The 12,550-nt window shown below is 42.1% G+C and overlaps 1 protein-coding gene across 1 annotated transcript in view; it reads left to right on the top strand.

Moving 5' to 3' along the window:
- Positions 1-12,550, top strand: part of NSG1 (neuronal vesicle trafficking associated 1) — a 115,083-nt gene that overhangs the window by 65,941 nt on the left and 36,592 nt on the right. The window contains exon 4 of the mRNA XM_073648406.1: positions 6,516-6,626. Within this exon, the coding sequence (XP_073504507.1) occupies positions 6,516-6,626 (111 nt within the window). The remainder of the gene's footprint in view (positions 1-6,515; positions 6,627-12,550) is intronic.

The following is a 12,550-nucleotide window of genomic DNA, read 5'->3' as shown; positions in this document are numbered from 1 at the left end:
ATTGTGCCGTCTGGAATAAGGACTAAATTCTGCTTCACTGTATATTGAGAGTATATCAGGGAAATGCTCCACTACGCCACTATGGATATACACATGAATGTTTAAAGGATATGGCCACATTCAGCTGCTTTTTTTATTGCTTAATATATTTATGGGCTAAAAACAATTGTGCTAGTTGGTTTTCATGGTCTTCTTATTCCTTTGCCCCTTGCTAGCTGCAGGGTGTCTTGAGAATCTCTCAGTGATCTCCTTCTGACAGGAGAGCCCGTAGCTCTTCTATCTCTCTTTTTCTGTGCTCCTCTTAGCTTATTTATGACCACATCAAAGATCAGCTCAAGTTACTCTGATGTGGTCTGCGGTCATAAATCAGCATAGAGGAAAAAGAAGCATAAAAAGTGTGGATAACCAACATTAGGGAGGTAGGACTACTGGAAAAAAAAAGACAAAATTTCAGATACGTGTCCCCCATCCAGGTGCCTTGGTCACTGACTAGTTGAACCACAATGGTGACTAGGGGTCCTACAAAAAGGGTGACTCATGGGAAATCCTAGTGAGACGTGGCTGGACGAGAGCCATGACTGGGCAGTTAATTTACAGGGCTATAGTCTGTTCAGAAATGACCGTACAAACAAGCGAGGGGGGGTGTGTGTTTATATGTAAAATCATCCTTAAAACCCATCTTGTGGGAGGATATATGTGAATCTAATGAAAATGTAGAGTCCCTGTGGGTGGAGATAAGGAGAGGGGGAAAAAATAATAAATTACTGATAGGGGTTTGTTATAAGTCTCCAAAAATAATGGAAGTAGCGGAGAATATCCTCGTAAAGCAAATAGATGAAGCAGCGACTCAAGGAGAAGTCATTATTATGGGAGACTTCAACTACCCTGAAATACATTGGGGGACAGAAACATGTAGTTCAAGCAAAGGTAATAGGTTTTTGACAACTATGAGAGACAATTACCTTTCACAACTGGTTCAGGACCCAACAAGAAGGGGGGCACTGCTAGACCTAATATTAACCAATAGGCCAGACCGCATATCAAATATACGAGTTGGGGGTCACTTGGGTAATAGTGATCACAAAATAATATGTTTTCATGTAACCTTTAATAAGATGTGTAGTAGAGGGGTTACAAGGACACTAAACTTCAGGAAGGCAAATTTCCAACGGTTGAGAGATGATCTTAGTGCAATAAACTGGGACGATATCCTGAGACATAAAGCTACACAAAGCAAATGGGAGACATTTATTAGCATCCTGAATAGTACATGTGCACAATATATACCCTTTGGGAATAAACATGCTAGAAATAGGAGGAAACCACTATGGCTAAATAGAGCTGTAAGGGGCGCAATAAGTGACAAAAAGAAAGCATTTAGAGAACTAAAGCAAGTAGGTAGTGATGAGGCATTAAATAAATATAGAAAATTAAATAAATGATGTAAAAAACAAATCAAGGCAGCAAAGATTGAGGCAGAGAGAATCATTGCCAGAGAAAGTAAAAATAACCCCAAAATATTCTTTAACTACATAAATAGTAAAAAACTAAAAAATGATAGTGTTGGCCCCCTTAAAAATAGTCTGGGTGAAATGGTGGATGAAGATGAGGAAAAAGCCAATATGCTAAATGATTTTTTTTCAACCGTATTTACACAAGAAAATCGCATGACAGAAAACATGATTAGTGATAACAAAAATTCTCCATTAAATGTCACTTGCTTAACCCAGCAGGAAGTACGGCGGCGTCTAAAAATCACTAAAGTTGACAAATCCCCGGGCCCGGATGGGATACACCCGCGAGTACTGCAGGAATTGAGTAACGTCATAGATAGACCATTACTTTTAATCTTTAAAGATTCCATAATAACAGGGTCTGTACCACACGACTGACGTATAGCAAATGTGGTGCCAATATTCAAAAAGGGGACAAAAACTGAACTTGGAAATTATAGGCCGGTAAGCTTAACCTCTACTGTGGGTAAAATCCTGGAGGGTTTCCTAAGAGATGCTATACTAGAGTATCTGAAGAAGAATAACCTCATGACCCAATATCGACATGGGTTTACGAGGGACCGTTCCTGTCAAACTAATCTGATCAGCTTTTATAAGGAGGCAAGTTCTGGACTGGACCAAGGAAATGCAGTGGATGTTGTGTATATGGACTTTTCAAAAGCTTTTGATACGGTTCCACACAAAAGGTTGATACATAAAATGAGAACAATGGGGATAGGGGAAAATATATGTATGTGGGTTAAGAATTGGCTCAATGATAGGAAACAAAGGGTGGTTATTAATGGAAAACACTCAGACTGGGTCTCAGTTAACAGTGGGGTACCACAGGGGTCAGTATTGGGCCCCCTTCTTTTTAACATATTTATTAATGACCTTGTAGGGGGCATACAGAGTAATATTTCAATATTCGCAGATGACACTAAACTCTGCAGGGTAATCAATACAAAGGAGGACAATTTTATATTACAGGAGGATTTATGTAAACTAGAAGCTTGGGCTGATAAATGGCAAATGAGCTTTAATGGGGATAAATGTAAGGTAATGCACTTGGGCAGAGGAAATAAAATGTATAATTATATGCTTAATTGTAAAACACTGGGCAAAACTGTAACTGAAAAAGACCTGGGTGTATTGGTGGACGACAAGCTCACGTTTAGTGGCCAGTGTCAGGCAGCTGCTGCAAAGGCAAATAAAATAATGGGATGCATTAAAAGAGGCATAGATGCTCATGAGGAGAACAATGTTGGAATCTGAGAGTCCTGATTTTTTTTTCTTTTGCCTATGTACATATGTATGTGTTTTCAGATTTGGTGTCATTATTAGCCTGAAGAAGAGACCTGAGTTGTCTCGAAAGCTTGCTACGTTTACCATCTTTTCAGTTAGCCATTAAAAGGTATCAACCACTGAGGACTCTCAGGTCCCAACATTGTTCTATCTACTGGCTCAGTGGTCCCCAACCTTTTTTGCACCAGGGACCGGCTTGAAGCAAGATCATTTTTCCATGGCCCAGCAAGGAGGGGGTGGGGTGGGCGGGGCTTTGGTCATATGGGGGCGGGGTAATGGAGGGATTTGGAGTTTAGTGCATACTTATCATATAGTGTAGACCAGGTCCCCGCCAGGAGCTATGCCAGGAGCCCCACATAATGTGCTGTGCCAGGGGCCGCATCACTGAGGCCCCATCACGCCCTGCAGCAGGACAGGGCAGCTGTCCTGACAGCTGCTGTTCAGCTGCATTTACTTCATCCCAGGGGCGGACACAGACTGTAGTGGGCCCCTGTGCAAGAAATTTTTGGGGGCCCCCCCCGCCCTTCATAAGGCAACAAAGTTATGTAAACATAACCCCCCCATGTGCATCTCTCACCCCCCCATGTGCAGCTCACCCCCGTGCATCTCTCATCCCCCTCCGTGCATCTCTCATCCACCCCCCGTGCATCTCTCATCCCCTCCGTGCATCTCTCACCCCCCCGTGCATCTCTCATCCACCCCGCGTGCATCTCTCATCCACCCCCCGTGCATCTCTCATCTCTCCCCTCCCTCCCATGTGCATCTCTCATCTCTCCCCTCCCCCCATGTGCATCTCTCATCTCTCCCCTCCCCCCATGTGCATCTCTCATCTCTCCCCTCCCCCCATGTGGATCTCTCATCTCTCCCCTCCCCCATGTGCATCTCTCATCTCTCCCCTCCCCCATGTGCATCTCTCATCTCTCCCCTCCCCCCCATGTGGATCTCTCATCTCTCCCCTCCCCCATGTGCATCTCTCATCTCCCCCCATGTGCATCTCCCATTCCCCCCACTCCTAGTTAATTGTATTTAAAAAAAAATAAAACTTGTTATACTTACCCCCATGCGATCCCTGCAGAATCCTGGCGCTCGTCCAAATCGCTGACACCAGGTTCTCCTGACTTCCGGCCATGTGACGGCGCCGTCACATGACCGGAAGTCAGGGGAATCATGAAGGTGCTGCCGCAGCAGCGCAGCGCTAAGATGTCCCGGACCCGGCGCTTTGCATGCGGCCGGGGGCCCCATGAGGAGAGAGACGCACAAGAGGGGGGCTCCGAGGGGGCTCCTACCGGCCGGGCCCCATACTGGAGTCAGGGCAGTCATGCCCTGATGGCGGCCCTGCTGGAGGCTGGAGGGGCCCCCTCTCCCCGCGGACCGGCTGAAAAACCCCAACGGCCCGGTCCTGGTCCGCGGACCGGCGGTTGGGGACCTCTGTACTGGCTAACACGGTATAAATATTCTTTACCTCATGAGGAGAACATAATTTTACCTCTATACAAGTCACTAGTTCGACCACACTTAGAATACTGTGTACAGTTCTGGTCTCCGGTGTATAAGAAAGACATAGCTGAACTAGAGCGGGTGCAGAGAAGAGCGACCAAGGTTATTAGAGGACTGGGGGGTCTACAATACCAAGACAGGTTATTACACTTGGGGTTATTTACTGTGGAAAAAAGAAGGCTTAGGGGTGATCTTATTACTATGTACAAGTATATGAGGGGACAGTACAAAGACCTTTCTACTGATCTTTTTACTCTGAGGCCTGAGACGGGGACAAGGGGGCATCTTCTACGTCTGGAGGAAAGAAGGTATAATCATAATCACAGACGGGGATTCTTTATTGTAAGAGCAGTGAGACTATGGAACTCTGCCGCATGATGTTGTAATGAGTGATTCACTGTTAAAATTTAAGAAGGGCATGGATGCCTTTCTTGAAAAGTATAATATTACAGGTTATAAATACTAGATTCCTTGATAGGGCGTTGATCCAGGGAACTAGTCTGATTGTCGTATGGAGTCGGGAAGGAATTTTTTTCCCCAATGTGGAGCTTAGTGTTTGCCTTCCTCTGGATCAACATGTTAGGCTATGGGTTGGACTAGATGGACTTAGTCTTCCTTCAACCTTAAAAACTATGTTACTATGTAACAGTCCTGTTGCTGTCAAACACATCTTCTTATACACATTGTATCTGTAATTAGCGGCTGCTTAGCGAAATCAGACTTTAATGATCACAGCAGCAATATCTGTCACGGGTATGTCAGATGTGACAGACAGTTGCCCTGCAGTTGGTTGCAGGAGATCTCTTCATTTGGCATTGCAGACACCTTCTTAGATCTGTCTCACTCTAGGACCCAGCGGCTACCTCCCTGCGCTAATTGACACCCCGGCCTGGGTGTTTAAATACTTCCTGTTTGCTATAGAGAGAGGTGAGGTGCCGGTGATATTCACATGACCCCTTGTGAAGGCTTGGAGCTGTTGCAGTTTGCTTACTTCCTCTTTGGTGCTAAGAGGAAGTGTGTGTAATCTCTCTGAAGTTGGCTCAAGCTAATTTACTTCCCCTGTGTCTGTCTCCCCTTGCTGTTTAAGTTGTTAGTTAGGATTGACTACCGCCCCCCCCCCCTTCCCTAGCCAGGGCCTAGCTCTAGGGAGATGCAGGGTTTTAGGTTCCTGATTGGTGACTGGTGAGAAACCAATATAGGGATGGTAGGGAAGACAGGGTGATATCAGATCAGCCTAGGAGGTTTCCACCCCCTCTTTCCTCAGTGTCTGGGCTCCCTTCCCCTCATCCCTTCGTGTTGCACTTTGTCTTTCCTACACTGTGCGTGACAATATCTCAGGGAAAGTGTCCCCCTAAGTTAAGGAAAGTGCCACAATCTTGATCGGATGAACATTGGATTATTCATGGTAAATCTGGGTGACTGGACAGGATTTACGTGCACAATGATGTCTCCATAAATTCTGCGATGTAAGCAGGCACCAAAGTGGAGAATGTGCAAAAATTAGCAGAATAGGATGAAGGCCAGGTCTACCTGTTGTGGATTATGGATGGTTAGGAGTGTAATGGCATCAATGAGCACCTGAAAGGGACCTAATTTTTATTATTGCTATGGGGATGCTCATTTCTTAATGAAAACAAGTTATCACCTATTCCTAGGATAGGTAATAACTTATTGATCGGTGGAGGTCTGACAGCTAGGATGCCACTGTTAGAATGGAATGGCAGAGTGCACTGCCACTCCATTCTAACAGGGTTAAAAGTGCACTGTTCTGCTGATCCGTGTGTGTCCCAGAATTCAGATCCTTGTGGATAGATGATTTCTTGTTTTCACCAGATAACCATTTTAAGTACACCATTGCCACGTGCCCATATTGACAAAGGCTTTGCCAGTCGACAAATATACCAAGTTGTGCAGCAATGAAGAATAAGTCCCTGGATAAACTAAGCAGATTTGCTAGTCAGGATGCGGAAGCAACAAGTTCTATAGGTATTTTTCTGTCATCCAGTTTATCCAGTCTTATTTATATTACTATGAATTCATGCGATAGTAATACATACATCTATACATTCTATACATTCTCTTCAATTCCTACAATTATCAAATTGCTGCACCTCATCAATGAGGGTATGTACTGTACCCAGCCATCTATTGTGCATCTAGGAGATAGAACAGAACAAAGCAGAAGAGAGAATTTCTGAAATCTGTCTTTTTTTTTTACAGGTTACTGTCCTCGTCCTCTTTGCTTTGGCATTTCTGGCGTGCGTTGTATTCCTAGTAGTCTACAAGGTGTACAAGTATGATCATGCCTGTCCTGAGGGATTTGTGCTAAAGGTAAGACGAGTATGTTGTGTTAACATTCAGCTGAACTTCTGGGTGGTTCTCCTGCCTCGATAAGATCATTGGCGCATTCCCAAGGCATTCGGCAATATAGGCTTCTGCCTAAAGATAATGCCGATAACTGGCAAAGGATAAGAACCAGTATTCCAGGGACAAATATATCATGTGCAATAAGTCCACAGGAGACCTTACAGAGGTCTCAGCTAATGAATTTCATGGTTTTAACTACCAATGAATTATTTTTGCCTTATGTAACAGGAACTTGCTAGAGACACATGATGAAGATTTCTTATGACAAGCATTTAGAGATCAGGGCCCATAGTCTGTTCTCGGATAGGGGCCCATTTGTTCTGAATTATCTAAGATTTGGAAATATTAATTGTGAACTTTTTGAGGAAAACTAAATATAGGACCTTGGAGCTTCTGACATTAGTGGAGCAACAACCCCCTTTTTATGGTCTACTGGGCCCTCCAGTGTTGAGTACATCTTATTGGATTGGTGGCAAGCACCATCCACAAGGAGTATTATGCAGGTGCCAATATGGTAACACATCCTTTATTTTCCACTTGTGCCCTGTGGCTTCTGTATTTTACTCCCCTTATGACATCAGCATCAAATGATCTACAGTCATGGCCGACAATTGTTCCAGAAAATAAAGTATTTCTCCCAGAAAATTATTGCAATTACACGTTTTTATTATACACGTTTATTTCCTTTGTGTGTATTGGAACAACACAAAAACTACTGACAAAAAAATGGCACATTGGAAATAATTTCACACAAAAACGCCAAAATGGACCAGACAAAATTGTTGGCACTCTCAACTTAATATTTGGTTGCAGACCTTTTGGAATATATAACTGCAATCAATCGCTTCCTAATAGCATCAACAAGCTTCTTACATCTCTCAAGTGGACTTTTGGGCCACTCTTTTTTTGCAAACTGCTCCAGGTCTCTCATATTTGAAGGCGCCTTCTCCCAACAGCAATTTTAGGATCTCTCCAAAGGTTTTCAATGGGATTTAGATCCAAACTCATTGCTGCCACTTCAGAACTCTCCAGTGCTTTGATTCCATCCTTTTCTGGGTGCTTCTTGAAGTATGTTTGGGGTCATTGTCCTGCTGGAAGACCCATGACCTAGGTCGCAAACCCAGTTTTCTGACATTGGGCACTACATTGCGACCCAAAATACTTTGGTAATCTTCAGATTTCATAATGCCTTGCACACAGTCAAGGCACCCAGTGCTAGAGGCAGCAAAACAATCCCAAGACATCTTTGAACTTCCACCATATTTGACTGTAGGTAGTTTGTTCTTTTCTTTGTAGGCCTCATTTTTGGTAAATAGTAGAATGATGTGCTTTAACAAAAATCTCTATCCTGGTCTTATCGGTCCACAGGATGCTTTCCCAGAAAGATTTTGACTTTTGTACATTTTGGCCAACTACAGTCTAGCTTTTTTATGTCTCTGTGTCAACAGTGGGGTCCTCTTGATTCTTCTGCCATAGCGTTTAATTTCATTCAAATGTTGACGGACAGTTCGGGCTGACACTGATGTACCCTGAGCCTGCAGGACAGATTGAATTTCTTTGGAACTTGATTGGGGCTGCTTATCCACCATCCGGACTATCCTGTGTTGCAACCTTTCATCAATTTGTCTCTGCCGTACACGTCTGGGGAGATTAGCTACAGTGCCATAGGTTGTAAACCTCTTGATTATGAAGCACACCTTGGAGAAAGGAACATCAAGATCTCTGGAGATGGACTTGTAACCTTGAGATTGTTGATATTGTTCAACAATTTTGGTTCTCAAGTCCTCAGCTAATTCTCTTCGCCTCTTTCTGTCTTCCATGATTAGTACAAAGATTGAGTCAACGTCTGTCTACCCTTTTTATCTGGTTTCAGGTGTGATTTTCATATTGCCTACACCTATTACTTGCCACAGGTGAGTTTGAACGAGCATTACATACTTGAAACAAAATTGTTTACCCACATTTTTCGAAAGGTGCCAACAATTTGGTCTGTCCCATTCTTGGGTTTTTCTGTGAAATTATGTCTAATTTGCCTTTTATTTTCTGTTTTGTTGTATTGTTCCAATACATACAAAGGAAATAAACATGTGTATAACAAAACATGTGTAATTGCAATAATTTTCTGGGAGAAATACTTCATTTTCAGGAACAATTTCAAGGGTGCCAACACCTTTGGCATGACTGTATCTAGTGAAGACTAATCTGCCATAAACTGCCTGCATGTATTATTACATCACTATCTATGACCAGCTTGCTTATGCAACCTAATCCAATTACAGACTAGATTAGGTTAAGCTCGCCAAACACAACACAACATCTGAAAGAGTAAAGAGACAAGATAATTATGAATGAGTGTTGTTAAAAATGCTCGTTTCACAATTATCTTTCCAGGTAAGCATGCTGCCGATCACCAGATGAACCACCAAAACTCTCGTTCTTCAGGTGAAATTATCTTTTGTGCAGCACAAAAAAAACAAACATGATTCTCGGAAGCACATCGTCCTGAGTAAACTATGGAAGTTCTACCGTGTTGGCACACCGGTATGGCACGGCTTACTACACTAAGAGAATTTCAAGCCCCGACCTGGGGTGAAGTGTAAAAACAAGTTTATATTAGCACATCCTTAAAAAAGAAAGCAGTAAACATCCCAGGAGAATACGCTTATGTTTTGAACTAAGTTTTAGTATATGCTTTCTGACCTGCCTCAGTAGTGGTGACCCACTGGTATTATCAGGTTCACTAATTTCTATATGAAATGGTTAACATCAAATAATTATAAGATGTTTGAATAATGATGATTTTTAGAAGCATTTTAGAATTTGCCATACGGTATGAGATTATCAGACCTATATTTTATGGAACAAAAATATGTATGGATTTATATATGGACACTGCCGATGTCATGCTGTGATTTAATCAGTTCCAGACCACCCATAGCCTTTAAACATCTGCCTTTAAACATCTGCGTTGTCCACACTTTAGGATTTACTGACTGTGGTGAACAAAGATAACTAAAATTTAACTTTTATTAGGACATTAAAAATATTTTTATCATCCACTGTGCTTGTATACAGTCTATCTCCACTAATCCTTATAACAGGGATAGAGCGGATACTAAAACTTTTAAAAACTATATCATAGTGCAGAACCCGGTGCAGACCTCAGTGTTTGATATTCATTTAATTTCATACCACGTGCAAAAAACTTATTATTGAACTTAGCCCTAACACTCATAAATATTACCCTCATAGACTAATAAGTAATCTATTCCCCATTTTTTCCTCCAATACCTGTAGTTATACCATATACAGATATCTCTTTTTATCTAAAATGGGGGACTTTACACTGCTGAATAGTGATGAGCAAGTATGTTCGGTTAACTCTTTCGGCGAGTATGCTCGGACGAGTACTGAGTATCTTCAGCGTACTCGGTGATGTTTGAATCACTCCCGTGTGCATGATTTGCGACTGTTTGACAGCTTTATTACAGGTGAGGAATGCGAAAGAAACCAGCATTCCTGCATGTCCTACAAGAGCTACAGTCTTTAGCCTGAACATCCATCGAGCCTCTTTTCTAAGTAACTTATTATCCAAATCTCCTCTTTATGACGGTCTTATTTTCTCAATTCCTTGGAATCTAATCGCCTTAACATTGCCGTTGTGCCTATCACATATGTGTCTTGAAATGGGAGTATCTTCTTCTCTTCTGATGTCCCCTATGTGCTCTAGAATGCGTCTTCTAAATTGCCTCCCAGTTTTGCCCAGATAACTTTTCGCGCAGTTACATTTAGCCAGGTATATAATTCCTTCTGTTAGGCAGTTAATAAACTCCCTATTCGTATAGCTTTTTCCCATTGTATCACTTGTAAATTAACCACTCCTTTCCATAAAGTCACAGGCCTTGCAGGATCCACATCTATACGTGTCAGTGACTCTTGTTCGATTAAGCCAGGTCGGGTCTGTCTTCTCTGGTTGCAGATGACTATGCACCAGTCGATCTCTAATATTGCGTCCTCTTCTATATGTAACCGATGCCTTATTTGTTACTAGATCTTTTAAATCAGGGTCCATCTTAAGAATGTTCCAGTACCTACTTAGGATATCCATCACCTCCTCTGACCCATGATCGAACATCCCTCTCAGTCAAACATTACCCTCACTATCATCCTTAGGCTTTGGTATAAGGGGGGAGGGAGGTCCTATCTATCCCTTTTGCATGATGATAAGCCGATGTCACAACATTATTCGGGCAGCCTAGTCTTCTAAATCTTTCCCCCAAATCATTAGCTCCCCTCTCAAAATCATCAAATGACGAGCAATTCCGTCTTAATCTTAAGAATTGCCCTTTTGGGATACCACACTTCAGGGATAGGGGATGGTGACTTCTCCACTCCAAAAAATTATTGGTTGCTGTGGACTTTCTATAAAGGTCAATGACCAAATGGCCCTGCGCATTCTTCTCAATGACAATATCTCAGAAAGTTAATCGATGTTCATGTATAGCGGACGTTAACCGAAGCCCCACATCATTGTTATTCAAGAGACAAACTCTTTAAACTGTCCAGTCGTTCCAGTCCACTGGATCAGGACGTCTTCAATAAACTTTATCCAAAGGGATATTTTTGTTGTCCACTCCTCCTGACATTCACTGAAGACTAGAACCTCCTCCCACCAGCCCAGGAATAAATTAGCATATGTGGGAGCACAAGGGCTCCCCATTGCTGTACCCCTGAGCTGGTGGAAGGAACGCCCATTAAACAAAAAATAATTCCTAGTTAATACAAATCTGACCAAGTCCATCACCAGTGCATTATGGCGCCTAAGATGTACCCTCTAGCAGTTAAGAAAAATTGCACAGCCCTACAACCCGCCTCATACAAAATAGAACTATACAATGCCTTGAGATCTAGGCTTGCAAGATACACCCCTTCATACACCTGTATATCTTCTAACTTTCTTAGGACGTCCATTGTGTCACAGACATAGGAAGGAAGATCGATGACAAACCACATCAACCACATCAACATAGGTACTGATTCCTTGCGTCAAACTCCCAATGCCCGACACAATGGGATATCCCTTCAAAGGAGTGTACCCTTTATGCACTTTGGGCAGGCTATAGAATGTTGCAACTTTGGGGCATTTTGGTCTCAAAAAAGAAAACTTATTCTTATCAATTAGATTCTTATTCAAGGCTAAGTTTAAGAGAGGGATGTTATTTGCTCTCTATGTAGAAGTGATGCGAGTTCTCATGCACTGTGACATAATCAAACCTACTGTTGCTATATGAGCTGTGATATAAGCAGTATAGTGCAGGATATAAGAACCTAGGTGATGGTTCAGCAGTGTAAAGTCCCCTATTTTAGATAAAAAGAGATATCTGTATATGGTATGACTACCGGTATTGGAGGAAAAAAATGGGGAATAGAATACTCATTAGTTTATGAGGGAAATATTTTTGAGTGTTAGGGCTAAGTGCAATAATAAGTTTTTTGCACGTGGTGTGAAATTAAATGAATATCAAACACTGAGTTCTGCATCGGGTTCTGCACTATTTGATATAGTTTTTAAAAGTTTTAGTATCTGCTCTGTCCCTGCTATAAGTTTTAGAGGAGATAGACTGTATACAAGCACGGTGGATGATAAAAATATTTTTAATGTCCTAAGAAAAGTTAATTTTTAGTTATCATTGTTCACCGCAGTCAGTAAATCCGAAGAATTAGTGAACATTATTATTTTGAGTTTTCTAGGTCCTCATTCAGTAACTCATTTGTCCACATTTTACTCAGCACTGATTTTTTTAAAATGTCAATTCAGAGTAAACTGCTTGCCTGAAATGATGCAGTTTCTGTTATGGGATACCAGCTGTCAGACCATGCCAGACACA

This window comes from Phyllobates terribilis, unplaced genomic scaffold (genome assembly GCF_046119375.1).
Source record: "Phyllobates terribilis strain yellow unplaced genomic scaffold, ASM4611937v1 Scaffold_1__5_contigs__length_1240528914, whole genome shotgun sequence".
Lineage (NCBI taxonomy): Eukaryota > Metazoa > Chordata > Amphibia > Anura > Dendrobatidae > Phyllobates > Phyllobates terribilis.
The sequence above is the reverse complement of the archived record's forward strand: the minus strand, read 5'-3'. Positions and strand labels throughout refer to the sequence as shown.